The sequence below is a fragment of the Physcomitrium patens genome, chromosome 14 (assembly GCF_059467195.1).
Source record: "Physcomitrium patens ecotype Gransden chromosome 14, ASM5946719v1, whole genome shotgun sequence".
In the NCBI taxonomy this organism is placed as follows: domain Eukaryota; kingdom Viridiplantae; phylum Streptophyta; class Bryopsida; order Funariales; family Funariaceae; genus Physcomitrium; species Physcomitrium patens.
Window position 1 is genome coordinate 1,272,315 of NC_143423.1, and position 14,613 is coordinate 1,286,927.

The window sequence follows — 14,613 nt, forward strand, 5'->3', positions numbered from 1 at the left end:
AAGCATGTGATGCAAACCCTATTTTTGTATGGCATTAAGGTATCAAGTTATTAGTATTTTTTAGAGGTCTAGGATTGGAACGTGACCAATTAAAGATCAATGTTATCTGTTCTTTTAATTAGTCCATTTTTACTTCATTTATAATTTAATTCATATGTTTTGCTAATTCCTTTCCTTCTATTTACTTTCTGCTGTTTCTAAACCTGGTTTGGAACTACACAAGCAGATAATTGTTTCATATCTAATATTTGTACAAGCCATACATGTATGTATACACACTATGCACATTTATATTGTCTTTCAACCATATATACTGCAAGTTGTGGATGACATTTTTATATTCTACTTCCTAGTTAAAATCATGAATTTCTCCTGAAAACATGTGCATATTAGTAACGACTATAATAATGAAGAATATGTAGATGGACATAGATGAGATTATATATAAAGAAATACAATTGTAGTAGAGTTACATTGTTAATAAATATATGTTTTATGTAGTGTAGTGAAGAAATAATATTAGTAACTTCACCTGTTGTTGTGGCTCCGAAACGAACACAGCCCGTACAATTGGGAGCAAGAGATGTTGACACGTGGAATACATAGTCAACGCGGAAGATGGTGTGATGCTGCATGAGTCGTTGACTTTTCTTGAACGCTATGATTGAGGGATGGGATGGCGTCAATTACGATCCCCTTCCTGATACCCGTTTCTTGAATCCGGGTATATGGTGTGGGGGGGGAGGAGCCAACTTTTGCCTTTCTGCGGAGTATAAACTTTTGCTTTTTCTTTTGCTTTTGCAGTTTTCCTGGTTTCTGGTTTTGTGGGGGTGAGCAGAAACCATGTCGGATGAAGTGTGACAGCGCAGCCCTCGCCGCCTCGCCGCCATCGCCACCCCCCCCCCCTTCCCTTTAGATTACTACTCTGCGCTGGGGCGTCTCAGGCGTCGCCACCATCGTCAATAACATCAGCTTTTGCGAAGGCTTGCTTATCTCTCCTGTTGTAATTGTGGTAGTTTGCCCTTCTCTCTACCTGATTGAGTCTTCTTTGTCAGCCTCTGCCCTGAAGAGGAACGCACCACGTTCTAGGGCACCAGTTTGCGTCTTGTGTCCATCTGCTGTTGTGTCGCGCTTTGTTTGCTTGTTCTTTGGAAAGGACTCTGGGTTTTGGACTTCGGTGGTTGACTTTGGCGGTGAATTTATACCTCGGTCGTAATGGACGGTGACGTAAGGAAGGGCGTTGGAGGAGGTTTGGAGAGAGAGGAGAGGGAAGAGAGAGTGGAGCAAGGGAATGAGGCTCTTCCCGAGAGGAAGAGACGGTTGCGAGATGAGAACGATGAGCGGCTGCGGGGAGACGAAATGAGGCAGAAGGAGGGGGGCGTGGAGTACAGGAGCGAGTCCAGCCGGTGGGAGCACCGGCGAGGCCATCACCGTGGCGGGAGCAGGAATCGGGACTACCGGGAGCGTGGAAACCGGGACTCGAAATCCGGCTACGACAGCCTAGCCAGCACGGACAAGAAAAAGAAGAGGATAGAGGACAAGGAGAAGCAGCCGTGTACGATTTTCGTGGGCGACCTAGATCCTGACACCACGGCTGAGCAGCTCACAGAGTTGTTTAAGAAATTCGGAAGCGTCGAAAAATCGAAGATAAAAGAAAACCATTGCTATGGGTTTGTGACGTTCGACAAGCGGGAGTCTGCGGAGGCTGCGATTGCCGTCGGCCAAACGCCGGACGGTATTGAGTTGCTGAATGGCAAACAGGTGCGAATTACTTCCTCTCGAGTCCCGGTTACCGTGTCTAGACGCTAGTCTCATTTTTCATACTAGTTGCCAGATATAGTTACCAAGTAAAATTCCGCGTGTCAGGGTTGCAGGGTACAGTGTCTTGATGGATAGCTTATATTTTAAGTGAATTCTTCCATGTATGTCATGATGATCATGTCTCTCAGTGTATCATATCCAAAGCTGCGAATTTTCACTGTGTATGAGTAGATCTGCACGTGTTAACCTACTTATTAATGTCCTCTTCGATTTCAGTCTTGCGCAATGTACATCTGATTTATGGGAATTGCACAAAGAACTGGAAAATTTGCTGATGACAATCCGAATTTCTAAGCGTGCTCTGATTGCATTAGCTGTGTTAGTCGTTGTGCTAGTCGTGTTTATATGTTACCATTACACTTTGGATTAGGATGTGTAGTTGCTCGAAGGATGTTCGAAGCTCGAGCTGCTAATTTATCTTTCTAGCCGTGAACTATTTCTCCTAGTGTTTTCTCACCGGACTCTACAGTTTGGTATTTGTTGATTTCTGGAGGCCTCTCTTTGATTTCAGACTTGCACGAGAATGCTTGTCCGATCCATGAGAGGCCAGAAACGCATGGCAAGTTTAGCACCTCCTTCGATAGTTACTACTCAGACATTATCGACTTACCTCACTGCACCTGTAAGGATGTCCTTTAGTTCATTTCTGAAGGTCGTGGTTTTGATTTTGAAAATCAAAAATTAGATGTTTGAAACTCTTGATCTTTTAATGTCTTTGCAGGTGTATGTGTCGTGGGCACTTGGATCTCTGCCAGAGTGGAAAAAAGGAATTGGCGGCTTTACTATCTCTCCTGGGAAGGATTTATTAAGCGGTCACAGGTCTCGTAAAGGTGTCGTGAAGCCGTCCGTGTTAGCCGCTGCTACTGCTGCTGCAGCCGCTAAGGCTCATGCAGTGCTTGCTGGGGAAATGGCCCAGCCCATGGAATCCATCGTTGGTGATTACAGAGGAAGAGCAATTGTTGCTTACGACGATCTATTGTGAAGTGATTTGAGTATGTATATTTTCGGCATTGATCGTGGAATTGAAGTGCAGAAGATTGGACGTGGGTTTTTGAAGTGTGGAAGAGGTGTATTTATGGAATGCAACATACTGTGAAGCTTTCTACGAGCTTGCGCAGGCGACAGCAGAAGAAATGTCTGCATGTTTTTTCTGCAGTCAAGATTTGAAGCCATTGATCGTGAACCTAAGCGCTGCCCAAAAAGCCTTCTAGGTCAGACGGGTGGGAAGGATAGGTAGTAGAATTTCTAGCCTTGGCCGTCTGGAGAACAAGAGTAAGCACCAAGTTTCCTACTCGTGAAACTGTATTCCGACAACTTGTAACAATATGGAAGTGTTATTGATTATCAGTGGCAATTTTGATTAATTTCTGTCAATCAGCGACGGGAGATGATGTTTTGGACAATTCAAGTTGCGGTTGACCAAGCACTGTTCAGCTGAGTACTCATGGTACCAATAAGCTATATTTGGTTATATCTATAGATAGTGACATACTGTGCAATATGTCGAGCGAGTGAGGAATCAGTACGGAGTATACTTGTAGAGTAAAGAAGATATGTTACGGTTTTTGCTTTAAAATTTTGACTGTATTTCCAGCATATTTAACGTGAATGCAAAGAGACGAATTTGTTTTTTATCCACCTCGTCAATGGTAAACCATCGGAAATCGCTTGTATCGAATCCAACGCCCTGTTGGAAAAGTGATAATTGACCGAAATGTGCCGAAATGTACATTGCATCACACAACTATTTTGCACATTGCAACTGCAATATATCGCTGTGATATATGTGCCGAAATGTACATTGCATCACACAACTGTGATATATCGCTGTCACATTGATACTGGTGCAGATAAATTACAAATTTCCAACATAGTAGTATAACTACATATGAAAACTGTTTCGTCCACTGTCCATGCTTCGACGAGGGTAGCAGATTGTTCTTTCAAACGGTTGCGGACAACGAATGAGGAAACAGCCAACTAATCAATTTACCTTAAGACCAGACACATACGGGCACTCTTCATTAACACATTGTCGACAAGGTTTTATGGTCAAGTAAAATTGCTATCTCTCGAACAAAATACACCATGCACACAACCAAGTTCCATATTCAAGTGTACTGTAGAGGTAGATGGGAAATGCGTCACGTCCATTGGTTTCACTAAGAGAAATAACAAAACGACCTAAACTGCTTCATGTTCGTAGCACAAACCCAAAATATCAACTCAGTCATCCGCTGAACTCATGAAAACTGGAGTAATCGATGTAGACACGCATGAACAGGTCGTTAAGAGGAAAAGCTCATTGAAACCATTCGAATTGAGAACATTTCCTCACATTTTTAATTCGCAAAGTCACATTCGAGACAGTTTCAAAACTGACGCTAGTCTCCAGTCCCTTACAGCTACGTGTATAGAGCTCACTAAAAAGCTCTACTCTGTAATACCACCAGGAGAAGCGCCCCCCATGCTGCCTCCTCCACGTCCAAAACCACCACCACGGAATTCGGGACGGTATTCTCCGGGGGCTCCTCCCTTCTCTCCACCAAAACCGCCTCCACGGCCGCCACTACTTCGGTAACCTTCCCTATCACCGCCGAATCGTGGTCTATCGCCCTCCCTTGGGGGACCACGGGGGGGCCTGTCACCTCCAGCACCACCCATGGGCCTGCTAGGGGGACGTGCAGACTTCTTCAGAGTCGCGGGCACAATTTCGGACGGAAGGTTGAGGTACGTTCTCAAATGCTCAATACCGTCATTGGTCAAATACCTGCAACGCCATGTCTCAATGGCCTATGTGAGCTAGATTCATTACGGAGAAGATAAACTAAAACAGGAAAATACTAGGAAACAGAAACCACTCTCGGGGCTCGAAGAATGAAAAAGGAATCCGAACGTTTCTAAATATATCAGTAATGTAGGATTCAAATAACATAAACGTTACATAACGATATTGACGTTATCTGACCGCTAAATTAATTAGGCCACAGAATATTCGACAAAGTACATTCCAGACTAAGATCTTCGATTCTCCTTCACACTAGGCATTCCTGTTAAATTCTACATGAATACGGAAAAATATTGTAAACAGTGGCACGAAAAATAACACTCAATCACCAGTAAGCCTAACGCAAACTCGACCAGTTAGTTGTGAAACCATCAATCCTACACTTTCACGAAGTCGGATAAGCTCACGGATAGTCACCCCAAAATCTCATTCTAATCGAGCAGTAGCCTAATACATGACCGATGACTACATGAGAGAGGATGAACACGGACTGGCACGAAGTATTCTTTGAACAGACTGATTCGTCCCAACTGGAATGAAGAAAAACATAAACGTGTCAACGGAAACCCTGCTGGATGCTGAACCAAGCCTCACGAAGAATACAAGGGGAAAAATGGCAGCTTCAGTGGCACTACTCTCTTAGGCCGTCAACTCCTTCACTGGGAAGGTTTAAACCCAAACCCTAAGTATACAGATTCCCTAAAACATTGCTCTGAAACACACTAAAAACCCAAGTATTAACACAGCTACGGCAGCCACAATCAAATCCACCCCTGCCATGCACACCGTATCGACAAAGATAGCTGAGAACTCACCAGTAGTAGTGCCTCCATGCGAAGTTCTCCTTCACGTACTCCTTAGACTTGAAGCTCTGCATAAGCTTAATGACCTGCAGGTTGGGCACATCGATCTCGGGGTGTTTCGGGGCATTGTAATCCTTCTTGGCGTACAAGACACCCTCCTTGAAGAGGTACTTGTAGACTTCTACCCGGTTCTTCTTGGGAATCAACATGGCGCCGGGCTGCTGTCACTACTCTGCGCGGAGGCTGCGCAACAAATTCAAGCGACGGGGACGAGCAAGCAACGCAAAGCACGTACGCTCGTCAAAGGAAATCAACCTTCGCGGAGACTGACACAAAAGGGACCTCCTCCTCCTCCCAAGCCTGCTGCTAGGGTTAGGGATCCGGTGAAACCCTCCCCCCCCCCCCCCCCCCCCCGCTCGCTCTAAGGCGGCTTCTTTCTTCATGAAGTCCTTGCTTACCACTGCGAATGCCACTAGATGAATACGTTGGATGAATAATTCCGTTTGGATGGATGTTTCGTGGAAGAGACACTTAAGATTATCAAACAATTGGCTCCCTCTCTCTCACCCTCCCTCCATGTTTCTGGAAGAGACACTTGCCAACTCCTCTTTGATAATAGCGTAGTGCTGTTTAGGACATATCATTGATGTCAAATCTTTGGGTGTAAATTACCACACTGGCCAAGCAATACTTTATTCTTATTAGCCAGCTAGATAAAAATATCTGCCTATATTTGCAAAAATCTACATCATTCTGAAATGGTTGCTTGCATTTTAGTCTTCTGTGTGGTTACTGCTAATCTAATGCAGATATTTGAATTTTTTTACATAGTAACAGAAATGAATTTTTTTGATACCTGAACATTGTTTGGGACTCTTATCTTTATCATACCATCGGTAATGGGTTCCATCGGTGGTAGGATCTACATGAGTTACCCTTGGCCGTGGAGGCATAGAGTCCCAGTGTTGGGTCCGCCACGTCCACGGCAATAATGAAAAGGGGAGCCCAGCGGATCGCGGTGGACCAGCTCAGACCAGCCCGGCCCAGCCCAGCTCCTGGAAGATACAAAGGGACGGACGGACGGACGAACGAACATATGGACGGACGGACGGACGGGCACTGACGGAAGGCCGAGCTGTGCCGTGCCGTGCCGTGCCGTGCCGTGCCTGGCACACACACACACACACAAACACACACAGAGTGAGTGAGTGCGTGAGCGAGAGAGTGAGTGAGATCGCGGGGGAGAGAGCTTCTTCTTCAATCCAGGGTGGTTCATGTTCGCAGCTTTCTTTCTCTGCCTGATCCTTCCATTTCTACACCATTCCCTTCCCTCACTCCAGAGCCCATCTAATTTGGCCTCCCACTTCTCTCGCCCATGCTTTCCTTTGCAAATTGGTTCGTCTCTTTGCTTCTCTTTTCCATTTTCCTGTCTCCTTTATACTCCTCCGGTGAAGGACAAGCGCTTTCATAGGTAATTCGCTTGCACACTGTTGTTCTAACGTCCTTCTTGACTTTTTTCTACAAGTAGAGGTTTCTGTTTTGGCTTTGATCGGCCTTTCCGTGTTTTGTTGCGCATTCGAAGACGTCTTTTTACACAGCATGAGCTTCAAGTTTTGCAACGATTCGCACAGTGGAGCTCTAGGAAGATTAGAGAATGCAACCGAAGGTTTGTTACTGGTAGGGAGGAGGATAGCTTGAATTTATGAAAGAATTTCTGGAGCTCATAGTATTTTTTGGGTCGGTGACCAAAAAATTATAAAAGAAAAAGAAGAAGAAGAAGAAGAAGGAAAAAAAAAAAAACAGTTATTTGATCGCCTTACCAAGGTGTGGCTCTTTGTGTCAATCGATGTGGTTGGAGCTCTGCTTGAGGATAATCTCAGCTAGACTGGATCAAGCTATCTCATTCATTTCATAATGCAGAGAACAGTGAGGAGGATGTGGCTGAGGGTTAGGACTGTAGTAATTTAGTGAATGAAGTGGTCAGTCGTAATTACTTCTTTATTTCCTCACACTAGTTTATTGAACTCTTAATCATCACTTCTATCCCCTACCTGAAACTTCTCTTGGTAGATGCGCATGATTTTCTAACCTGCCGTTGGTACTGCTCATAAATCTCAATAGGTGTATTGGAGGCATCCGTATAATTTTCGCTTTTGTCAATTTTGCTAGTTATTGAATGAGGAGTTCGATACCCTCGGCAGTCAAGCCGGAGGGCCCTTGATAACCCTGAATGGCCAGCTGGGATCAGTGGCTCTTCTGACAGCTTCAGGTCAGAGTCAGAGATAGGGTGAGAACATTCTGATCGATGCCGCTCCGACCTAGCAATGATCGTTACTCCAGGTGCACGTGTTTCTTCTTCAATCTCATCGAAAATGTGCGACGGACTGAGTCGAAGGCCATCTTGATTCGGCCCCCAGAAATTCTTCAGACTCGGAAGTGCCAAGAATCACCTTTAGCTAGGACGTTGTCATCGTCCCTTGATTTCGATTCAACCTCACAGCCCAAGGAAAGTTTGTTGCACTTTTCATCTTCTGTAGGGTACGTGGATGGGATAAACAGGGTGGTGACAATATCCTCGAAATCATGTCATTCTGAATGGAAGAACCGGCGATTCAGTATCTCTGAAATTAGCGATGGAAGCTCATTTCTCAAAGTTGCTTCAAGGTCATTTATCAAGAAGGGTCGTTCCTCTAATGGGTCAAATCTTAACCCCTCATTCTTGTCTAACGCATTTGTTAAGACTTCAATGCGTGGATGGAATGTTACCAAAATCCAAACTAAAAGTTCAGCAGAGAGGGGGCAGTTTTGGAGTGATGAGAGGCGTGCTCACATGGGCCATGCCCACGACGATGTCGGCCACGAATCCCAGGAGAAGCTCAGTGCACATGGAGAGAAGGTCCTGCGGTGGGGCCTTTGGACAGATATACTACTGACCATCGGCAAAGGCGCAGCTGGATATGTATCTGGCAGCACCGCTATTATTGCGGACGCGGCACATTCTGCGTCGGACATTGTATGTGATTGTTACTCTGCTTGACATTCTATTTATTTTTGTTTTGAAATTATTAGGCCGCGTGTAACCCACTACATGAACCCCTCGTCTCTTCAGCGAAGGCGTTTGTCAATCAAGTCGTGTAATTGCTTGACATAGCAGTAGATTTAATTTTTCTTTGTGAGGATCCCCGTTATAGTCGGGGTCCTTGGGTGTTTGTGGTCGCTAGCGCCAATGGATGAGGACTTTGTAAATTTGGCGTAGTATTCCGTTTTGATATTACAGTAGCTTTAACAATAGTTGGGGTGACATAGAGTTGCTGCCATATACCTGTGGACTACGCTAAATTCTTCTGCAGGAACTAGTATTGGAAAGTACATGACTTGTAACTTGCATGGCGTGGCCTAGGTGTTGAGTGGAGTTGCATTGTGGACGTCAAAAGCGTCGAATGTTCCTCCAGATAAAGAGCATCCATACGGTAATAATTGCACTTGGGATTGTATTTTGTCTCAAATTTTATAACTGAATTTCAGTGTGAGATGCCTTAGTTTACGTTTCGTTGAATGTAGTACATGCGTGTCTGAAGGATTTCTGGTTTTGGATGGCCACGGAAGGACATGAAATGGACACAATATGACATTTCAAGTCATATTAATTTCAAGTCAAAGAACATGAATTTAGTGTTCGTAAATTTGGAGGAAAGTCAGTGCATGGTTCATAGACGATTGTGGCACACTTGGGTGATGGTTTGGGTACAACGTGCGGAATATGTGCCAGGTATTGATTCCATCTTCTGTTATTCATGCAGGCCATGGAAAAATTGAGACCATGGGCGCGCTGAGCATATCAATTCTGCTTTTAGTAACCGGTGGTGGAATTGCATGGACTGCAGTTGATACTTTACAGGTATGCTTATGATGCCTCTTTAGTATCTTGACCAAAATGTCCCGAAGATCTTATTCATCTTGCTCAACGCTGCTTCACAATTAGTTTTCTTGTATATTTTCAGACGTGTTCATGTGAAATCATGGATTTATTTACTTATTTAACAATTTTGATTAAGCTCATTGTTGGACTCTTGTTGTTTGCTTTGAAGGTCATGATACCATCAATGTTGGCTTTTCAAGACACAGTCCAAACAACGATAGGCGCTGCAGCACAGCTGGAAGTTCACAGCCATGGCCACGATCATGAGCATGGAATTGTGGGACATAAACATGTACTCGACATGGAACATATGGGAGTTGCGCTTTTTGCTGCGATTGTTGGCATTGGAGCCAAAGAAGGGTATGCTTCTCTTTTTATACTTGTATATCCAGGGATCCTATTTCACTGAATAGCTCTCCTGATACAGAATGTGTAGAGTGCATTTCAGCTAAAGAATAATTGCTGGATCATTTTAGCGAATTTAGAATTTCAGAACTATCCATAGCGTTTTTAGTTTCCTTTCATTGCATCTTAGTGGAGCGTCCATTAATCGCTAAAAGCCTCTTAGTGGAGCGTCCATTTTGCTGTACTTTACGATAGCATTCAGGGGCTTCACAGAAACTAATTTAAATTCACCCTTTCAACTTTTTTGTCTTGTTTTTATACGTATTAGCTTCGTATTAGGAATGATGAATATTGTAGAAACACTCATTTAATTTTTATGTACCTCATGTTTAATCGATGTGGAACAGCTTATATTGGATAACAAAAGCGGCTGGAGAAAGGGCTGGCAGTGCCTTGCTGACAGCCAGTGCATGGCATCACCGCAGTGATGCTATATCTTCCGTTGTTGCTCTCATTGGTGTTGGTATGTCTTCACAAACAACGTATTGCTCAACGTTGCTTTACAGGACTCATCATTTGCAGCTGATCAGTATTCAGCTTCAGTTTTTAGATTGTTGAACATCATACATGTTCGGAGCGTAACATTTCAGCGAAATTCTTTGCCTTAGTTAATGGCTGTCCAAATGTTTTTTTTTCGATCAGGTGGAGCAATGATCGGTATTCCACTGTTGGATCCAGCAGCGGCACTGCTTGTATCTGGAATGATTGTAAAAGCAGGCCTGCAGACGGGTTATCAAAGGTATGCTATTTTCTTCCAGAGCTTCTAAAGATCTCAACCGTCTTTTACTGCCCAGAGGTTTTGCAAGACAATTCTCTCTTGCCCGGTATAGCTAACGTTCTCATGCACTTCTCTTTGTCAGTCACGTCAATTTTCTGTACTATATTAATTCCTATCGTATTCGACAAACTGCAGCATGCAGGAGCTGCTGGACATGGGACTACCTGAGACAGTACTCGCGCCTATCCACGAAACTGTTTTAAAAGTTGATGGTGTTGAGGTACTAAACTTGGCATATTGAAATTCAATGTAGCCAACACAAATCATTGCCTTGGAATTAATATGAATGTTTGAAACTTATACTGAGATGTTGATGTGTACCCGGGGACACGATTGGCATGCCGATTAGTTGTTTTTAGGGTTAAAAATTCCCGTCTACGCTCATTTTTTTTAAATCGTATAAACTTGGACCTGTCTGGCCGCACGGAGAAGGTGTTTTTTTTGCACTCGTATCTCAGAGTTCTCATAAACAATCTTGTGGTTGAAGGTTTCTATTTTGTCGCACTGTACCTTGATAAATGGTTGAATTATGCTGGCTTGAAACAGACTGAGGAGCAGCATTGTGGACAGTATGGCTTTTTTTGGTTGCCTTCCTTGGAGGGCACTAATTTCTGACTTAGTTATCCCTAGCTTCGTCTCAGAGGCTTTTAGCGATTAATTGAACTGTACCTGAATGTTTTACAGGGTATTCATCAGTTGAGGGGCCGGCGAATGGGTTCAACTGTTCATGTGGATGTTCATATTGAGGTATGATATCCCTCACAACGATTAAAGTCAGCCAGCTTCAACAAATGCTTAAAAACCATGATGGGATTTCGCACTCCACCGTTCGCACGCCCTTTATAGCTCCTGGACTTTGTTGTATTGCATTGCAGTTCTCTAAACAACGTCTATGCAGTGAATCTGCTATTCAGTGTCCTAGTATGCTAAGCATTGCATGAGGGAGTTACGGTTGAAGAAAACGTGTGATCTCCCGACAGGTGGATCCGTGGCTTAGTTTAAGTGCAGCCCATAACATCGGGGAGGCAGTCAGGCAGCAAGTGCGAGCGCATCATCCAAATGTCACAGAGAGTTTTGTCCATATAGGTTGTTTACATGTTACATTTCGCAATTGAAGAAGTTGAGTTTTTAAATGCTTTGTTGCATAAATGATGCTGATTATGAATCCTGGACATTTTTGTGAACAAAATTAGTTAATCCAACGTATAGGATCTACTGAAAACTTACATATCAACGTATCCGAGGATCCTAAAACTCGAAGTCCTTGCTCTTGTTTTTGGTCAAGGCCGTCTAGGCGCTCTAACTACCGCCTTAGCCTTTGTGTTTATTTAGACCCAGCATCGCAAGGCCCTGGTGAAGTGGAGCTTGAGACTGTAGATGCAAGCAAGCATTACATCGGGCATCGCCATGATGACCATATTCACACAGATCAACATTCTTTCCAACATCGTAAGGATGAAAATACCTGCGATCACCACCACGATCATGATCAGGATAAGTATGATGCCAGTAATGGAGAATGTCCAAAAGCTGAACTTTTAGCATCGGGTGGCATGAACTCTGATAAGCATGAAGGTGCACCATTTCACAAAATATATGGTTCTTTACAGCAATCTGAGGTAGAACGCGTTGTCCGACATGTACTTGACGCCAACTTTCGTGAGGCAAGTTTCCATGGTCTGTTGGAGTAATTTCCGATGTTCGTGCGCACACCCTTTCAGAGTTCGCAGAGTGTCCTGTGTGGAACTTTAAAAAATGCAAGTGGTCTTGTACCTGAGATATTTGTTAGATTAATCTGACGATAATTTGAAAGACTGATGAGGGTGCTTCAAAAATATGGCAGGCAGTGAAAGTGAAGGTTGTTACATGTCATTTTTTGCACGGCAAAGTGGTTGCGGAGGTGGGGGTCTCTTTGGACCCCAATCTTTCCATCAGGTACTAACAAACAGATGACTGAGTTCAGTTCATGAATTCTGGCCAGCATTCAAGTAGTTCTTGTGTATTCTGCAATGAAAGTTCACCTAGTCGTTTCTGCTACCTTTGCAGAGATGCTATGGAGCATGCAAGCGATATTGAGACTTGTCTACTTCGCAACGTGAGAGACCTATCAGCGGTCCGCGTACAACTCAATCTTAGCAGTAGATAGAGGTTTCAGTGCGCCTCGAATTGGTGAATGATCTCCCTATATCAATAAATCAACACTAACCGTTTGTATACATCTCCTGAAGTTATTTCGGATCTGAAATCCAGCTCCCTGGCAGATTTATTGAAGAGCAAGATTCTAGAGCCACTTCCTCATAGATTCAGTGAGCGTAATAAGCTGCGGTGTATGTGTTGGCGGACGTAGCGGACCTTCTCCTGCTACATACGATGTGGACATCCTTGATGTGCTGTATTTAATTACCTGCCACTCAAATCGGTTTGAAAGCATGTCAATTTCAAAGCAAAAGGACTGTAGCAAATGAACATCATTTCAAATTTTCTATTACTCCTTCCTACGGTCCATTCTCACCGTGCGTAGTGTTTTGCAACTGAAAACATGAGAATCCAAATTTGGTTTGTTGACCTATTATCAGTCAAAAAGGGGTGCCTCAATACTGGAATATGAAATACTTTTTGATTCTTCCAAACCAGGTTTTCTGAAATTAGTGTACATTTATTTGTCCTACATCAATCACCTCGAAACTACCAAATGATTTCGTGAAAACCCCTAACCGAGACATGTATTTGTGGATACATAATCCACTGGATCGCGCACACACTATACAAATCACTCCTCTGAGAAAGCAGAATGATACATCAGTTCTCACACAAGGCCCATTGGTGCCAATCAAGAGCAAAAAGCTACTTCGTTGAGCGCAAGAAAAGACTGTGTAAACCATCCCCTGTCTATCACATTCGAGCATTCTATCCTGGGTAGACATCGGTGAGGTGTAAGTCCTAATGATAACAATATTTCCAAGATTTAACGTTAATCTGCTGACAAGTGCTATCAATTTACTCACAAGAAACAGTTGTTAACCTTTAAGAAGTAAGAAGCTAATGAGAATGGGGCTGACTTGAAAGTGGGTAAAGTGTTCTTGAGCATTCTTGAACAATTTATCACAAGGAACGTAAAATTGTTGATTGTGCATTTTCAAAACTTGGTGTAGCTTCATCATGAATAGGGGAACAATGCAACAAATGTTTCTTGAAATATTCCCAACAATACCTACCATACTATCAGCATTAAGTCAATTTCTTAGTAGGCATTACTTATAGTACAATAATAAAGAGCAATTAAGTAAATCCTTAGAACAGTAGTTATGCACAACAATCAATTGCTTCATACTCAAAGTTCTAATACACAAGTGGCTCTGCTTTTGTCATATTGTCACTTTTAATAACTTAGGAATAACCACATTAAGAATGTAAATAAGATAATAGATATTTCATGACAATTACAAGTCAAAATTCTAAAAAACATTTTGATGCCACTTGAAGCTCAGCTACTTCTATTCAATGATAATACAAATATATAAATAAAATTAAAAAAAAAAAAGCAGCATATTTATTAAAAAAATATAAAGTATTAAGAACACTTTGTTATAAAAGTTGTATATTTTGGAAGTATAAGTCTTTTTCTGTGATTGACTCAAGAATGTGTGTTCACAATCTTCAAGATTGAAGTTACTTTTTAAAATAACTTGAAGTATTCTACTTTCACCAACATTTATTCTTTTGGTACATAAACTTATATAGATAATTTTATAGATAATTTTAAAAACATGGGTTTTTCAAATTTATAATTATAATTAATTAAAATTATATATATAGATATATATATATATATATATATATATATATATAATACTTGTAATTTAAAAAAAGATCAAAAGTCAAAATTCAAAATTTAAAAGTCTCACTCTTTAAGCTCTAAATCCCAAATCATTCAATATTTATGAGTACATAATTTATATTTCAAAAAACTTTATTATGTATTTTTTATTAATTACTCTTTTATATCTAATTATCTGATATTCTTTTGTGAATAATTTTATGCTTTAATCTATACATTATTTTTTATTTAGCCATTCTAACCTTATTACAATCTTTAATT

At 42.2% G+C, this 14,613-nt stretch overlaps 3 protein-coding genes across 6 annotated transcripts; 2 read left to right on the plus strand and 1 right to left on the minus strand.

Moving 5' to 3' along the window:
• Positions 1-847: 847 nt before the first annotated feature.
• LOC112291617 (uncharacterized protein At1g27050) lies at positions 848-3,455 on the plus strand. Its single transcript, XM_024539282.3, has 2 exons — positions 848-1,761; positions 2,543-3,455. Exons 1-2 carry the CDS (start codon positions 1,216-1,218, stop codon positions 2,801-2,803), a joined length of 807 nt encoding a protein of 268 aa, XP_024395050.1. The 5' UTR covers positions 848-1,215; the 3' UTR covers positions 2,804-3,455.
• A 645-nt stretch (positions 3,456-4,100) lies between these two features.
• Positions 4,101-5,707, minus strand: LOC112291618 (small ribosomal subunit protein eS10z). The gene is made up of 2 exons (XM_024539283.3): positions 5,425-5,707; positions 4,101-4,591 (listed from the first exon to the last, which is right to left on the minus strand). Exons 1-2 carry the CDS (start codon positions 5,619-5,621, stop codon positions 4,255-4,257), a joined length of 534 nt encoding a protein of 177 aa, XP_024395051.1. The 5' UTR covers positions 5,622-5,707; the 3' UTR covers positions 4,101-4,254.
• Positions 5,708-6,616: 909 nt separating this feature from the next.
• On the plus strand, positions 6,617-13,002 carry LOC112291615 (metal tolerance protein 2). 4 transcript variants are annotated; one of them, XM_073538729.2, is made up of 13 exons: positions 6,617-6,883; positions 7,534-8,425; positions 8,813-8,882; positions 9,213-9,310; positions 9,501-9,691; positions 10,084-10,199; positions 10,379-10,475; positions 10,650-10,734; positions 11,199-11,261; positions 11,495-11,600; positions 11,847-12,182; positions 12,362-12,449; positions 12,561-13,002. In XM_073538729.2, exons 2-13 carry the CDS (start codon positions 7,718-7,720, stop codon positions 12,658-12,660), a joined length of 2,058 nt encoding a protein of 685 aa, XP_073394830.1. In that variant the 5' UTR covers positions 6,617-6,883; positions 7,534-7,717; the 3' UTR covers positions 12,661-13,002. The 4 variants fall into 4 exon arrangements, with proteins under 4 accessions (XP_073394830.1, XP_090111677.1, XP_090111676.1 ...); XM_090255550.1 differs by having other exon boundaries at positions 6,644-6,883; positions 7,582-8,425; XM_090255551.1 differs by lacking the exons at positions 12,362-12,449; positions 12,561-13,002 and having other exon boundaries at positions 6,643-6,883; positions 11,830-12,178.
• Positions 13,003-14,613: the final 1,611 nt, after the last annotated feature.